General features: G+C 39.7%; 1 protein-coding gene across 1 annotated transcript in view; it reads left to right on the forward strand.

Moving 5' to 3' along the window:
• Positions 1-17,796, forward strand: part of LOC101860179 (tyrosine-protein kinase HTK16) — a 49,773-nt gene that overhangs the window by 14,389 nt on the left and 17,588 nt on the right. Inside the window, exons 7-13 of the mRNA XM_035970699.1 lie at positions 8,731-8,871; positions 9,738-9,843; positions 10,146-10,213; positions 10,834-10,965; positions 15,258-15,387; positions 16,095-16,196; positions 17,377-17,441. Coding sequence (XP_035826592.1) covers positions 8,731-8,871; positions 9,738-9,843; positions 10,146-10,213; positions 10,834-10,965; positions 15,258-15,387; positions 16,095-16,196; positions 17,377-17,441 — 744 coding nt within the window. The remainder of the gene's footprint in view (positions 1-8,730; positions 8,872-9,737; positions 9,844-10,145; positions 10,214-10,833; positions 10,966-15,257; positions 15,388-16,094; positions 16,197-17,376; positions 17,442-17,796) is intronic.

Below are 17,796 nucleotides of genomic sequence, written 5' to 3' on the forward strand. Positions count from 1 at the left end.
TACATCAGTCAACCAGTGAAGGAATTTGGCCCCTTTTGTGTTTTATTCTGCTGGTTTTTTGGCACATTTTCATGTTTTTTTGACCTGCCCTGTGTTGCTCGAATTAGTTTACACGCATAGCAACGGCAAAATGGCTGATAACCCATCAGGTTCCCGCCCGTCACAACGTTTTTCTGCTTCAAAAGCCCTGGAAAAGTTTGATGTGGAACTGTCAGTACTTTCTCCCGAAAGTTTAGACGCTCACTGGAGGACGTCCGAGTCTTACGAGGAGCAGACGTCGCCTCAGACCACCATTTGATCCTTGGAAAGATGAAACTAAAATTGAGAAGATATGCACAAGTCACAGCTGGAAATGTCAAAAGTATGAAGTGAGCCTTCTGAAAGACCCAGTAAAGAAGAATAAGTTCAAGTTCGAACTGAAGAACAGATTTCAAGCCCTTCAAGATCTGGATGAATGTGAAGTCAACGAACACTGGGATAAGATAAGAGAGGCAGTAAATGCAACTTGCCAGAGCACCCTAGGACCCAAAGACAACACCAGGAATGAATGGATTTCACAGGACTCCCTAGACAAAGTCAAAAGAAGAAGAGAGCTGAAGGCCCAAGTCAACAACAGCCGTACCCGAACTGAGAAACTCGCTGCACAACAGGAGTACACCGAAATAAACCGGGAGGTAAAGAATTCCATCAAAAAGGACAAGAATACCTACCTGAATGGCCTGGCCGAAAAGGCTGAGAAAGCAGCAACAGACGGGCACTTACGGATTGTACACCAGACTACAAGAACTCTTTCAGGTAGGTTCAGCAAGCCCACTCTACCAGTGAAAGACAAAGAGGGAAAGACTATCTTCAACCCAGAGCGGAACCACCTTCAAGAGAGGAAATTGCAGCCGCTATAAAAACACTGAAGTCCCACAAGGCAGCTGGTCCCGACCATATACCACCGGAAGCCCTTAAGGCAGAGAAAGATAGGTTTGTGGAAATTCTCTATGCTCTATTTGAAAAGGTTTGGCAAAAGGAGGAAATACCATCAGACTGGAAGGAAGGCCACCTAATCAAGCTGCCAAAGAAAGGAGATCTCAGCAATTGTAACAACTACAACTCCTGTCCATACCTGGGAAAGTCTTCAACAGGATACTCCTGGAGAGAATCAAGCTGGCAACAGATGAGAAGCTTCGAGGAAACCAGGCAGGATTCCGCAAAAATCGATCATGTGTGGACCAGATGGCTACTCTGCATATCATTGTTGAGCAATCGCTTGAATGGAACTCACCACTCGTGGTCAACTTCATTGACTATGAAAAGGCGTTTGACAGCGTGGACAGGGAAACTCTGTGGAAACTCATGTGGCATTTTGGAATACCTGAGAAAATCGTCAAGCTTGTGAAGGCCACCTATGATGAAACAAACTGCCAAGTCTTCCACGAAGGACAACTCTCAGAACCATTCCAGGTACAGACAGGAGTGCGACAAGGATGCTTGCTCTCACCTTTCCTCTTCATACTGGCAATTGACTGGGTCATGAAAGAAGCCACCAGAGGCAAACGTAATGGAATACAATGGATCCCTTGGCAGCAGCTGGACGACTTAGACTTCGCCGATGACCTTGCGCTGCTCTCTCACACACATGCTCAGATGCAAGAAAAGACCAAGGAACTCAACAGCCTATCAAGGAGTGTTGGCCTACGTATACATCCAGGCAAGTCAAAAGTAGTGAAGCTAGGAAAAGTTTCAAGCCCTGCTGTGACAGTGGAAGACACTCCCTTGGAAGAAGTGGACTCCTTTACCTACCTTGGAAGTGTCATCGATGGTAAAGGTGGAACCGAGGCAGACGTTAAAGCAAGAACCGCCAAGGCAAGGTCAGCCTTCAAGCAATTATCAAAAGTCTGGAAAGCAAGCAACATCTCACTGCGCACCAAGATTCGACTCTTTAACTACAACGTCAAGTCTGTGCTCCTCTATGGCTGCGAAACTTGGAAGACAACGAAAACAGTACTGAATAAAGTCCAGACTTTCATCAACTGGAGTATTCTAGGAATGAAATGGCAGGATAGAATAAGAAATGAAGAGCTGTGGGAAAGGACAGGACAAAAGGATATAGAAGTAGAAATAGGACTAAGAAAGTGGCGATGGATGGGACACACATTAAGAAAGCCCAGCGGAAACATCACAAGACAGTCACTGCAGTGGAACCCACAAGGAGCACGAGGCAGGGGTAGGCCACGGGAAACATGGAGGAGATGTGTGGAAAGGGTCATGAGAGAAATGGCTCAGGACAGAGATAAATGGAAGGAGCTTGTATGTGGCCTATACCCTGCCAGGGGTGAAAGGCATTGATGATGATGATGTCAGTACTTTCCGATAGTGATGTAGGAGGTGGTGAAGTTAGACCTGAGTCGGACAGCAGCGACAGTGATGAGAATGAAGATTCGCAAAGAGGGGCGTGTGTGCAGCGTTTTTTCTCTTTTTTTCATTGTGAGTGATTTCACCAAAAGTGCGACAACTTTGTATATATTTGACCATTGTGCATGAAACTTGGCCCAGTTAGTGACAATTGGATATACTTTAGTATGACCAAATCATGAAGTGATTGGATTTAGCAGCTATACACTGTAAGAAATGTACGTTGAAAATGTTTTTTTAATTTTTTATATTTTTTTTCACCTTGTGTTCACTTACCTCTGATATTTGTTTGGATTTATGATTTTTTTCAATTTTTTTTTATTAGATTAAAAATATTCTACATTCAATTACCTTCATTTTGGTATATAATATGTCTGACTTCCAGATGGAATTATGCCCTTCAGACACAAAAGAAGAACAGGGGTACTTCTGAAATTATAAGACTAAGAAATGCCTTGGTCACAGCGCGGAGAATGCCTTGATAGCCAAAGAGTTAACAGAAATAGTGACCCCACCCTAGGCAGAGGAACCCAAAACTCTATGGGGGCCTGGAGGACATGTGGCGAACAGCAGCCTTCGTACTAGAAACTGGGATATCTATTTAAAGATGAACAAGAAATAGAATCTAAAAGGCTTTAACAAGACCAATTGTCCGCCAAAGTCATATAAATAAAAAAATTTTAAAAAATCAGTTCTGCCACATTTGTGCTTCCTGGTGTTAAGCCACATTTGATTAATTGATTTTCTTTTTCAAGGAACTCATTTCATAAGTTTAGAAGGCCATGTTTTATACCTGTAGGAAATGTTAGAATTGCTTCACATAGTTTTTCTCAAGTACAAAACTGTTTGGATTTTGAGTTTTATTGTGGAACCATTCATTCTCATTTTTTTCTATTGTTTATAATTCTTAAAAATTTGACAGTAGATTTGATACCACAAATGGAAAATTACACTTTGCACTCCAACTTAAAGGGAAAGTGAACATGCTATTGAATATACTTATTGTGCCTTACAATTACATATTTCACCAGTCTTTGGCTTTCCTTCAACCAAATTTGCCTAACAAAGCTTGAAAATATGGATAAATCTTATACGTACGGGTGTTTGGCATTTCTTTATTTGCATACGTTTATTTTCTTGTTAGGGTGCCTGTGGTGGCGTCGATAGCTTAGTGGTTTGGCTGCTGGACCCGTAATGGTGAAATTGCGGGTTTGGAGGTTCGATCCTCTGCTCAGTCCAACTTTGGGTCCTTAGTAAAGGCACTGTACATGAACTTCCCATTTGGTTTGGTTCTTTCATTGAACTTGGAGGTCCCACCTCTTAAATAACCTAATAGTGTTGAAAGGACTGGAGAGCTGTGAAACACAGCTCGCGGTACATGGCACATTAGCAATGAAGTTTTAGTTGCAGCGGGGGTGTCCCTGCCAAGCAGAGCTGTGCAAGGGTACCCGGGTTTTCTACTCCCCTTTGTTAAATCCTATGCAAATTCACTTAAATTACATCCCTTCGTTTGAACCTTAACCTCTTCACTGCCGCGCCCGTAGAATTTACGGGCCTGAACCGTGTAGTGCTGTACCTATGGCCCATAGAATTTACGGGACTGTGACAGAGGTTGTTTTAATACCAATTATAAGGAAAGTTTGGAGACGCACAGTAGTGTCTGAAATGAGGTCCTGGAACCATCCGTGGGGGACGTTGACCAAGATGGCCCAAAACAGACAGAGCTGGAGATCTTTTGTTGCTGCCCTAAACGCCAGATGGTGTAACGGGTAGTAAATAAAGTAAGTATAAGGAAAGCTACTGCGGAAATCTTGTAATCATTATTGAGGGTACCTTCCCTTAATGTTTACCACCATTTTCTCCCTATTTGAAAGCGTCAGATTCAGATTTTAGCTAAAAGAGAAGATTAGATCTAGATCAAGATTTATTGGCAGTAAACACAGATGGGCTTACATACGGATTGTACAAGCTTTGTATAAGGTAGGAAAAGCCTCTTGTCACTTCCTCTTTACCTGCACACACTCGCACAACACACATTCCCCTTTTTTTAGTCTCAGTTTATCACACGGAGTCACTTTTCGCCCGATTCTGTTACTTTTAGTTAGCGTGACTCAGCAGCCCGCCAGAGCTCCCCGGCTCGGGGTCACGGGGTTAATGAGCCCTGAAGCAACTTTGCCGGTGTCGGTTAGGAAGTTCGCATTTTTGACTATGTTTAAAACGATATAACTTCTTCCCCATCTCACAATTCAAACCATTACGCAGATGTACCAAAAGCTCAATGTCTTGAGATTTATTCTGCGTTAGAATGGTTAATTTCTGTGCCTTAGTTTTTGTTCTAGACAATTGTTTGTAGAGTACCCAATTTGTCCTATTTTAGTTACAAACTTATGAATAAATGATTGTTAATTTTAAAAAGGCACGACAGATCTCTTCAAAATCTGTGTTAAACTGACTACGAATATCATGTCTCTTACCATGAGAAATCTTAAATCTGCGCGAGTAGAACTAGTCAAGTTGTAACAGAAGAAAGATGCACATCTGCATTTTTTAACTAAAGACGATCAGCGTTAGCTCTTATTTTACTATTAAACAAGAGAAAGTTACTCTGCATTTGTTCATGAATCATGCTGTGTCTGTGGCAGCCAGCATACAACTAAAAAGATATAATATAGAATCTAAGCGATTAAAAAAACCACAAAACCGTGTAAATACATGGGTAGAGATAAACTTCTTGTATGGAATAAAAATAATGACAGCTAACACATTCATTCTTAGTTTTTGTGTCGGAAATATGCGCGAACACAATTATGAAAATAAAGAAATCAGTCACATTGTCATTTATTGCAAATGGTCATAGAAACGAAAAATAAAGCTGGAAAAGTCTGGTGCTGATTCAGTGTCCCTGGAAAGCTAGAAATTATTCTGATAACCCAATTACGAGAAGTCATCCCTATTATTCAGTCAACTTACAAAACCTAGATTTAGCGTTTTAAGAAAAGTAAGGAATTTCTGGAGTGTAACAGATACTGTTCGTGTATTAGATCTACTTTGAAGATGTATTCTAGCACTAAAATCGATTTGTACTTTTCATAGAGAAACTTCATGGTAACTTTTATAAACTTTCGAGAAAATATGCGAATATTCACGATTATATTAGACACATAAAGTTGTATTTGGAGGAATTACTTCATAGCGAATTGTGTGCCCGATGGATAAAGTTGCAAAATTACAGCTTTCTATTATATGCGCAGATACCATCTTTTCTGAGTATCTGCACCAATGCTATGTCGTTCATGTTCCTAAAGTTCGACAGATTTTGACGAGGCCTTTTTTTTATATTGAGTTCTGTGAAACAGCTAGTCCCAGAAAAATTACAATTTAGCATTGCCGACTCCAGCACGTCTAACGAAATAACCAGACAGGTTACAACGTCCATTCTTTTTTGAGTCTCAAGAGCAGAAATGCATGCTTTGGGTGCACTAAATGAGAATTGCCATAGATACAAGGATTCACCTTAAATTGTACGTTGAAAAGTACCAAAAATTAAGTCGGCCCAGACAGAGCGGCGACAGGGAGCTGACCCCCGTGACCCCGATGTGCTAAGGCGCCCGGCGGGGAACCCCCCGCGGCAACTAAAATTCCACTGCCGGTGCGCTGTGAGCAGTACTCGAATGTGTGTTGTTTTATGTTGTTTGGTGGTGTTGTTTTTGGATCATGTTACTGACTCCGACTTTTCTCCATCTATCACTCAATGAAATCCCCCTAAAATTATATCAATAGAAACGTGATTCAATGTAGATTGTACATGCTGAATTTCATGAGGAAATATTCATAAATAAAAAAGTTATAGGAGGTAGAGTGGGGTCACCCCTGAGCCGCCTTGGTTCATGGGATTTCCCCCCGCGCAGGGGTCTATTTACCTGCGGCATTGAAGAGGTTAATAAGGACTGAGTACTTATGGATACTGAGCTCTCTTACTTGATACAGCACTCGATCGATATTGGCCACTGGCAGTTCTTTTGCAGAATGAGCTTCGCAAGCGCTTCACACAACTCGTTGACAGATATTTTGTGGCAGCATCAACTATCCTCGACCCCTGTTTCAAATGGCTTCCTTTCAGGGAAGGCGCAAGGAAAAAAAATAGAAACTCGCCTTCTTTCAGTGATTAGAGACAAACAAGGAGACAGACCAGATCAAACACCAGGCTAGTCATTGGTTTCAGCTGCTGAAACAGAACCTCAGGCAAAAAGAAAAATCGTTGTATCAAGCCTTCGACGTTCAAGCAGAGGAGCATAGGCAAACGTCTCTGCCACAAACACGTGTCACAGTCCAACTGAATCGGTACTTTTTTGATGCCCCTGGCCAGAAGGAGAGAGGACAATCCACTGACATGGTGGAGTCAATATATGAAAAAGCCTTTCTGGAACTCAGCCAGGAAGCCAAAAAGCTTTTTGGCTACTCCAGCAACATCTGTGCCTTCAGAACGGCTGTTCTCCAAGGCTGATGAATTGATTTTGTAAAAGAGGACCTGCCTTTGCGAAAAATGTGTGGACAAACTTGTTTTTAAGCAAAATTTGAAATGATTTACCCCCTCTTTCCCAGTCCAGCACATGTAATATGTTTTGTCTGTCTTCTTTAGGCGGGGACATCATGGAAACAGCTAGAAAAGGAAGCATAGGAGAAATGTTGTTGATGGCCTATGCTCCACTGGAAGTTAAAAAGGGCAAGAGAGAAGAGAGTCTTCCTTGCCTTTTGTTTATTTCGTTAAGTCGTTGACTTCATTTAAAGTTCTGTTAGACCAACAGTCTTGAATTCCCAGTTTTTGTGTACGCTTAGCCTACTTTGTTGTGTCCAATTTGTGTTGATTTTGAAAATAAAAGTAAAGTAAAAAAAAATTAAACAAAACTAAACAAAAACCCAACAACCCCCCCCCCCCCCCCCCATTTCGTTAGATGCACCGGAATCGACCATGCTAAATTGGGAAATTATTTGGATGTGTGTGAATGAAAAAAGTGATTATTAAAAAGAATGACCTGACGAAAATTGTCGAACTTTTGGAACATGAATGACATAAAATGGGTGTAGATACTCACAAAAGATCATGTCTAGGCAGATGATAGAAAGCTGTATTTTTGCACCTTCGGGCACAAAATTCACAAAGAAGTAATTCCTTCACATACAACTTTATGTGTCTAATTTAATCATAAATATCCTCACATTTTCAAGAAAGTTTTTAAAATTTACACTGTGGTCACTGCGCTGTACAATTCGATTTTAGTGCTACATGTAGATTACATCCTCAACTCAATGCATGAACAGTGTTACCCTCCAGAAATTCCTTACTTTTCTCAAAATATTAAGTCTCTAGGTTTTGCAAGTTGATTGAAGAACAAGGATAACGAAGTACATGTAACTGGGTTTTCAGAATAATTTCTGAATGACACTGAATCAGCACCAGACTTTTCCGGCTTTTATTTTCATTTCTATGACCATTTTGCAAAGACTGACAGCTTTCTGATTTCTTTATATCCATAAGTGTCCACACGTATTTCTGACACAAAAACTAAGAATGAATGTATTAGCTGTCATTGTTTATATTCCATGCAAGAAGTATATCTCTATGTATGATATATTTACACAGGTTTGTGTTTCAAAAAAATCACATTTAACTTTCTTAGTTGTATGCAGGCTGTCAGAGACTCTGCATAATTCATGAATAATGCAAAGTACCTTTCCCCTGTGTATTTAATCATAATGGTAAAGCAAGAGTCAACGCTGAGTGTGTTTTGTCAAAAAATGCAGAGATGTGCATCTTTCTTCTCTTATAACTTGACTATTTCTGCCTGCGCGGATATAAGATTTCTCATGTAAAAGACATGATATTCGCTGTCCGTTTGACATAGATTTTGGAGAGATCTATCAAGCCATTTTTAAATACACAATTATTTATTCAGACGTATGTGACTTAGAATATGACAAATTAGGTATTCTCCAAACTCTTGTCTGAACAAAAACTAAGGCACAAAAATTGACCATTCTAACGCAGAATAAATTTCAAGACATTGAGCTTTTAGCACATCAGTGTAATGGTTTGCTGTGTGGGATGGGGAAGAAGTTATATCATTTCAAAAGTAGACAAAAAAGTGAACTTCTTAACCGACACAGGCAAAGTCGCTTCAGAGCTAATAATTAATTCCGTGTCCCAGAGTCGGGGAGCTTTGGCGGGCTGCTTTGTGATGCTAACTAAATGTCACAGAATCGGGCGAAAAGTGAAGCCATGGGTAATGAAAGAGTTAAGCATACCTTTTTTTTTTCTTTTTTTCTCAGGGTGCCTGTGCCTTCTCCAGAGTGTCGACGTGTGCCCTGCTGGTGACCCACGACTGTAGCTGTGTGCAGGAGCGGAACCCCGTCAGTGGCTGTGTGCCTTTGCACACTGCAGCCATGCATGGCAGTGCTGAATGTATCAAGGTGAGCTTGGAATGACTGAGAGAACAACAGTGACCTTCTGTAGAAGACGTTTATTAAGTTTAAGTGTGTGAGTTTATCGCCTCTATCAACACGATTAGGTTATATAAGAGGCAGGACCTCCAAATTGTCTGTGTCTAATCGGACCGAGCTGAATGGGTTGAGAGCCTTGAAGACTCTAAATAACGACCTGAGTTCAAGAACACTCAGCTTTGGATTCTAACCAAGGCCATCTGCTCCATGAAACAGCAAGATATATTAGTTGGTGTCCATAAAAAGGCAGCATTGGAAAAAGGGTCGCATCATATTACATTCAATTCAAGTATGTCAGTATTGATATTTGAAAAATATTTTGTTCTGCTACTGCTCAAACTTGAAGTTTCTGGACTATTTATTGAATCGTAGTCTTAGAGTATTAGATAAAATGTAGTCCTCTCTACTTATTAGGACATGGCTTTCAGTAAAATATCTTGCTGACCACCAAATGGATACGACTCAAATCTGCCCGGAAGGAGATCTTTTGGTACTGAAATGATATTTCAACAACTGTAGTTTCTACTGAAAAGCTGATGGACTGATTAAAAGTAAAGTTGTTCCCGCTTCCAATCCGGACATTGGGGATTGCCTTGTTAGTGAGACAACTTCCTGGGTCTTTGGCATATTGTGGTAGGGTGGGTAGTTCCTTTCCACACTGCCTATACTTCCCCAACTCGAAGTCTGGTATCCATTACTGCTGAGTGGGCAGGAGGGGGCGAAAAAAATGTGTCCGAATCGAGGCTCGAAAGTTTTATCAAGACTGTAATTGATATAATAAAACCTTAGTTAAAATTGAGGTTATAAATTTCATTGCTGAAACTTTTGCCACCTAGATTCTCCTAAACTCCCGTGCTGCTCTCTATCCCCGTGGTTTGAAGAATGAAACGCCTGTGGAACTTGCCCTCAGCTACAGAAGAAATGCTTGTGCCAGACTTCTTGGTAAGTATCCTATTGATTTACAGTCTGAATTATTAAGTTTTGTTTTCATGTGAGCGGTAATTTTTTTGAAAGATTCCCATCTTCTTTTTTTCTCTCTACCTCTTCCTCCATCTTCTTCTCCTCTTTCACAGCTACCTTCTCTACCTTGATTTGACAAGAAATTTCGAGGTCTTTCTAGCGTCAGTAATTTACCCCAAAGGCTTGATGTCAAAAGACTTGTCTGACTAACAACTTTGATATCCATCCTGCGTGAATTCTATAGTTCATTTTTACTAAGCCGAGTATGTTCTTATTATCTCCAGATGCCTATACTGAACCTCCCATGCTGACGAAGAAGGAAGACTGGTTCCACCCACATCTAGATAGACAGGTAATGAACAAGGAACATTTGTTATGTTAGTAGTTATGAGCTGTTGTCCATAATTGGATGTTATGGTGCATACTGTTTTTTGTGACCTTTTGAACTTAATGGAAAACATTGTGTACCTTGTTTCTGTCATGTATCTAGCATTCTTAACGAAATTAGCTGTGCTTATCAAAGTTAGAACGTCAGCACAAAAAAATCTGCCAATTTGGTTAAGAATATTACTGTATTTTTCCCCCAGACCTAAGACTCCCTTTTTTTGCCTGAATGTGCTAGATGATCATAAAAAACAAAGGGCAATATCAAAAGCAGTTATTTTCACCTGCACCTATTGTTTTACGAAATGTGTAAAAATGAAAGTTTACAAATCACACTTGTTCTTTTCGTGTAGAAAGTAAGTTGAAGCCAGCAATTGAACTTGATTGTATCTAAGGTGTAATTAAAACTTTGTCTATGTTCTTTTTCGTATGTTAAAAGTGGAAATATTTGCAAGTATGTTGTTCAAAATTTGCAATTTCTCAATATTTACATTCTAAAGTTAAAACCCCATCCTTCAATCGCATATATATATATATATATATATATGTATATATATATTTAGCAAGGTGATACGTTTTCCTTGCCAGGGAGCGGAAAACTTCCTCCAGAGACATCCACTGACAGACGGATTGTTTTTGATTTCCAAGAGTGAAAGTCCAAACTTCCGGCTGAGCCTTTGCGTGGAAAAAAGTGTCAAACACTACAAGATTCTAGTGAAAGTAAGTTGGAAGTGAAAGGAAAGGTCACATTTTAAGTGACATGGCAACCACTTTTCATCAGAAAGTGCAGATGTTTTTTGTGAGGTGTCCTGTTGAAATCAAGCGGTGGTTAAAATAATGAAATCAAAGAAATCTGCATTTTTATGGAAGTTGGGCAATTTTTTTTTTCGAATTTTCTTTTTTTGACTCGACATTTTTATTGTCCATTAAAAAAAACATTCTTGTATGGATTTTACTGAAAAACGTTGATCAAACGCACAAAAGATGTAAATTTGCATAGGACTCTTTGGTAGTCACAGGGCTGCCTAAATCTACCTATTTTTCCGATAGTTACCGATTTTGGGCCTGTTCTACCTCCATACAGATAAAGGTGTCAAAACTACCGGATTTGCGATGGGTGCCAAAAGAAGAAAAAGAAAAAAAAAACAATCTGCAGTGCTTCCAATCTTCTTTGTTTTGTGGGAATATGTACATTCCGAAAGTTCCGTACCTGCTGCATCATCATATCAACTCCATGCGTTAGAGAGAGAGAGAGAAAGAGAGAGAGAGAGAGCAGCACTTGCCTCCGTAACTTGTCGGATATTTACGTCAATTATCGGCAATAAATTGCGTTTGAAACTGACAGATTTTCGTACACTTGACCATTGTCTATCTGTGCTGTTTGATCGGCAATAGTTTTTCTCATGCTTATCGGCTAAAATCTGTCTACTCATGATAGATAATCTTCCTCCTTCCTTTCATTCATTCTTTCTTTCTGTCTATCTTCAGGTTTTTGCTGTGGCTGGAAAATCTGTGCATTTGATTCATTTATCTAGAAAACAGAATTGTGATTGTAGAAAGAAAATCTTTATCGAAGCAAAACATTTTAAAATCTGTCTTGGTCTAGAAAATTGGTCAGTACCTAATGAGGACTCTACGCAGGGGGGACTGCAGGAATTACCCGGGAATCTGAAGAAAAAAAATCGCTGAGATCCGAGAAAATGCACAAAGTCCTCAAAACCAAATCTGAAAAGGCTACCGAGTTCATATTTTACCTGTCGCATTTGTGATATTAAGTTCGGCTTTCCCCAGTCCGAGGTTGTACGTTTCTCTCGAATAAGCGGCTATGGCGGCAGGCGGAAGTGTAGGTGTAATACTGAGGACTCCATCGGGAAAATCAAAATCTACTTTCACTTTCGTTACCGCTCAGAATTGTCCGATGATAGTTTGTTTACGTTAGATTTATAGTTAATAAAAAATTGTAAGTGTTAATGCATAAGAACACAGTGACGCCATATAAATTAAATCGATTTTCTCACTGCTGTCACTATAATGACTTAAAAAAAAAGAAAGAAAAAGAACAAGCATCCTCGGGTTTCTAGATTGTCGGACCTGTTATCGTAACCGGTCAGTGAACCTGTGCGAGTTCGCATCATGTGAGTACGGCATGAGTAAGGACCGGCCGGTGGACGTTGGGGTAATCAAACTTCATTCAAAGTAGGAGCGTTGCTGGGTTTCGGAATTGAGGGGAAGTGTTGAATGCAATAAAGTCTACGGCAGCAGGAGAAAGCTGCGGTGCACGAAACTGATGCTAAAATTAAAACAATAAGTGGAAGTGGTTTTGACATTCAACAGTCGAGTGCGTAAATGAGGGAACATTAGAGTGCTGGCTTGATAACTGTATCTTCAAGATTGGTGTTCCCGGATTTGTAGGATTTGTCAATAATGACAAATTGAATAGTGGCAATGAGGAAATGTCATTTTCAACCCTCAGAAAGCTCTATGTTAGATGCCTATGCATCATGATGGCTTGTTGCTGATTTAAAACTGGTTCTGTGAATTTAGCATTTTGAAAAAAATCAATACTTAGTCCACGATGCAGTGATTTACCCATTGCCAGGTTTTCAGCATCACTACATCCCACGCTCTCACAATCCTTCCAGCTCCGGCTCTCTCTCTCTCAGTACACGCTCTTCTATTGTCACTTTGTGCTCTGCCGTGAGCCTAATTATAAAGGTTTTATAAGTAAGTTTTGTCTTGCATGCTTTTTAAAATCCGTGATTGCTGAAATCAAACATTTTTTTGGCAGTTGATGTTCTTCTTGCCTCTCCCAGTCTCAGATCAGGATTCATTTAGTATTTTTAGAAGAAAACTAGTTAAAATTAATTGTCTGTCATACCTAAGTCACAAATGACTTATCTGTGTCCTATGCTAGTGTCAGAAAATATGTTTTAATATAGTTTTATTGGTATGGGGTAGGGGTTTTGAAGTCAGTGTGGCAGTCACCCTGCACTCATTACTGAATGATAGATGCCTTGAACGACAGTCCATCAATGCTTAAAAAAAAAACAACTCGCCTCATTTCATACTCACTGTTCATCTTAACTTATGTGCACCCAAACACCCGATACACACACACACACGCACACACACACACACACACACACACATGTGCATGCACAAACAAGTTTTCGAAATATAATTACCCAATATCACGGAAAGCAAGCGCGGTCTATGGGGCAACGATTATCTTTTGTTTTCCTTTTTTGTCTTTGTACTACCTGATTTTGGGCCAAAATACCTGAAACTGACCCTGAATTTACCTGAAATGGGAACTTTGAGGTAGGCACCCCTGTAGTCACCAAACTTTGTCAGCGATTTTCTCGCTAATTTTACTTCTGAAACCAAGCAACACCATCTCCTTCAATTGCAAATGTATCAACTCATATTCAAGATAGATGTGTAATTTTAAACGATAGAAAGAAAAATGAACAAGTTTCATGATGATACCAATAATAAACATATGTGCCCAAAAATTGACGAGTGCCTGATCTCACCACATTGTGACACATTTTATAATTGTTCAGTACAGTTGAAATTGATGAAGTGGGCCACCCATTGTCATGGAAAAAGTGGTTGTTTTAGGCAGATCGACTTCTTGGACAGTGTCATTATGACATAGTAAAAAACACAAGGGGGGGGGGGGGAAAAGTGGTCGTTTGTACAGGTGATTGTCTTGAACAGGTGGCCTTTAGAGCAGGCTCAATTGTATATATGGATATAATGATTAGTATTTTTCTTTTTTTTTATCATGGCCCTTTAAACTTAGAAAACATCATGTACCTTGTTTTTATTATGTATCCAGCATTCTTAACCCTTTTTAATTACTGTCAGTGGTTAGCTTGCACTTGTCAGGGGAGAGTCTTAGAAACAAGGGTTCACCTTTAGATGTAAGAAATGAGTAGGCTACATATGATATTACGAAGACCAGAAAACTATATGAAAAGGTTATAAAATACGCTGAAAAAATTTACAATATCAATATTTCTGCCCTAAAATGTGCCGGAAATCTCGGAAACCGCTGAGGACCCAACAAAGCCATTTTCTCAGACTTGCAGAGTTGCAGCTGCGAGTGGTTCTAAGTTAAATAACGGATAATCTTTTTGCTCAAAAAGAGTTCTAATAACTTTTAAAAATAAGTGCACTTTCGTTCAGGGTCAGTGTTTGCGGGGGTTCCTGAAGACCCTTTCCGGAAACTGCCGAGGACCCAACAAAGCCATTTTCACTGACTTGCAGAGTCCCGGCTGTCGGCAGTTCTAAAATAACGGACTATCTTTTTCGTTCCTCTGGCCCCAAAAGAGTTCTAACAACTGCAGAAAAGCCTTATTTTAAAAATGAGTACACTTTCGTTCAGTGTCGGCATTTTCGGGGTTCGTGTAGACATTTTTTGGAAACTGACAATTTTTTTCAGCAGTAACCGTCTGGTTGCACAATCTCATCGGCACTTGCCAGTAATAGGGTTAACAAAATTAACAGTGCACATCAAAGTAGTAGTTTGTTGGGTTTTTGAAAAGTCACATTATATGGGGATTTTTTTCATCTTTGCTGAATCGGTTTATTTTATTAAGTCTTTGCACATTCTGTATGAATTTATGTTTTTTGCATAAACCTGTTATTGTTTCTTTTTGCCCGGAGTGGAAAGCATAGACAAATTAAGGTCTCCCTATTGTGTTCTCAGTAAAAGTTATAATTGTTAGCATTTTTACATGTCATCAACACAATTTTGGAGGTGGTCTGCTCTGACTCTTCCTACATCCCAGCAGACAGACTGAGATACTTTATTAAAAACCTCCAGGTATCAGATTCGTACTCACGTCTTCTGTGTACGACTGCAAAGTACTTAACTGCTACAGCTCAGGCGCCGATGGGTTCTCCATAGAAAAAATTAGGTTTGTTCCCTTGCTAGTGAATAATTTTAGAAGAAATAGGATATTTTTTAAGTTAAGTTATATTCATACTGTTTGATGTTCCAGGAGTACCGTGGTAAAACGGTGCACTTTATGGATGATGGAGCTTATCACCTTTCTCTGGAGTCCCTTGTGGAGCACTACCAAAGATTCGAAGACGGTTTGCCGGTCAAACTGAAGTGTTCTGTATCAGAAGGTGAGGCACTGAGTTTAGAAATACATAAGTTTTGCCATTAGATTTCTGGATTTTTCTGTCTTGAAGGTATGGGTTCAGTTCCAAGCACAAATTGAACCAATGTGTTGATTTCAAGAAAAAAGCATGTTGATGTGTTGCTCAGTTATTTGTAAAACTGCTCTCCCTCCTGCAGATTAGGGTGAAAAAAACAAAACTGTGAACAACTAATGGCTGATTCAGAAGCTTCTGACTCACGGGAGCTGACTACAGTAAGACTAATGCAATCCTACAGGTCATTGACTGCGGCACAGATGCAGTCTTTTCCACCTATTTCTTTTCAGTGGTTTTATTGTCCTGGTTTGTTTTCTGGGGAAATACAACCATAACTGTATCTACTTAACTGACATTTACAGTAGACTTTGCATAATTGATATTTTAATTTGAGGCCGTTTAACACAAAATTGCTTTTAACATAAAAGAATGATTTCAATTCATTAGGGTTTAGCATCCCTACCCCTTTAAAAAAAATTGATCTATGCCTTTCAAAGTTCCGTAACACAAAATCTGCATAACAAGAAGAAATTCTCAGGTCCCATGAAGTTCCTGTCATTTCTTTCCCCCCCCCCCCTGAAAATATTGCTTTTCAATTTAAATTTGTATATATTTGGATATTTGAGGGCCGCAAATGGGCATCATTTGTAAATAATGTTTTCTTTTTTTCCTCACAGCTAATGCAATTGTAGATCTGACCAAGTCTCGGACTGCCCCAAATCCAAAAACTGCCCCACAGCCCAGTATCCCCTTGCCGAAATCTTTGCCTCCTCAGCCCAGTGAGTTTCCGTAGATGTGTGTTTGTGTGAGATGTGTGTTTGAGGTGTGCGTGTAGTGTGTGTTTGTACGCGAGGTTTGTGTTTGTGTGTGTGTGCACAAGGGAGGGGGTTTAGGATGGGACTGTGGGATGTCTGTGCTATTTGTTTTGTCTATCAGTTGAAGAAAGTCCTGGCAATATCATTAATTGAGAGTGGCTTCGAAAATAGCGTGTGGTTGCCTGAGAGGCAAAGTGTACCTAGGCAGAAAATAACTAACATACAGTTGAATCTTCTTTAACGGCCACCACCTGTATAGGACAATCTCCTGTATAATCGGCCTCTTAATGAGGTTGAACATCTGGTCATTTGATGGCACTTGAAGATGCGCTGGTTTTGAGCGCTCTATAAAACATTACTTGTGGAAAGAAATTAGCTTTTAACACTTACAGTACCGAAGGCTAATACAGTGAAAAATCCTCAAGTACCGCATCACTTTAGAATGCTGAAGCTATGGTAGGGTTTTATAAAAAGATAATAAACCTTGACAGCCCAAGAAACGCGCTTTAAAAATTCATAGAGGTTCATCAACCATTCAGTTATCATGTAGAGTGACTTCCTCTGGTATTTACTTCAGTACAGTGTGTCCATTCGTTGTCTATATAGATTATATTTGTGAAAGTTTGTCACTTTGGTCGCCTAAAACTTCTGAACTACTTAACTTTCGAATTTAAACAAAATTAACGGTGGTTCAGAATCATTTAAAAGGTTATATTAAGTTATATTAAGGAGTCTGAAGTCACTGTAGTTTAATTTTCAGTTTTTCATTAGTTGCGTTTTGATCTAATCTTGGGAAAGTCCCTCTTCTAAGATGCCATTGTAAACAAGTGAGGCTTCCGTTCACAAGCAGTGCGCACTGTTTCCACATTGACTTGACGATCGATTCTTTTGAGTCTGTTCATCGAACGGGTACCCAGCTAGTTTAACTATGTTTAGTAGGCCTGGTCACATCGGTGACTACAGTCGCCAGGGGTAGTAAGCGCATACTAAGGCCTGCCGACGGTATTGCAAGTGTTAAAAGGACATGCTCTCTGTCTTTTCTGTATGCTGGTTTTGAAATCAAAGTGACATATGGAGAACTGAATCCAGTTTTGTTTACTATTGAAACCAGTATTGTTTATTATTGTCTTTTGCATCATTCCAGAATTGAATCGACGACCTGTAACACCAGATATTCAGGCTCCAGCCCCCCCTTCGCCTTTACCTACGGTGAGTTTTTATCTCCATGTCATTGATATATTTTTATGGATGGTTACATAATCCAGAAATTTGCCGGTAGTAGTCTGATGATGCAACATTTGTAACCTGCAGGTTGTGCATTACAAACGCTGTGTGGCCATGAAAATAAATAAATATTTTTCCTGTGCTGTAACTTGTGAAAAAGAAAAGAAATTGATACCAGCGTCTTCATGGGCTTGCCATCGTGACAGGTCAGTGAATCGTTGTGAGTAGTCTACTGGAGATTTTTGGGATCACCAAAGTTCATTCAAAGTCTAAGCGCTGCAAAGCATAGGACTTGGGAAAGGGGGGAGATTATTGATTTTTAAAAAAATGATACACTCTG

This window comes from Aplysia californica, unplaced genomic scaffold (genome assembly GCF_000002075.1).
Source record: "Aplysia californica isolate F4 #8 unplaced genomic scaffold, AplCal3.0 scaffold00308, whole genome shotgun sequence".
NCBI classification, from domain to species: Eukaryota; Metazoa; Mollusca; class Gastropoda; order Aplysiida; family Aplysiidae; genus Aplysia; species Aplysia californica.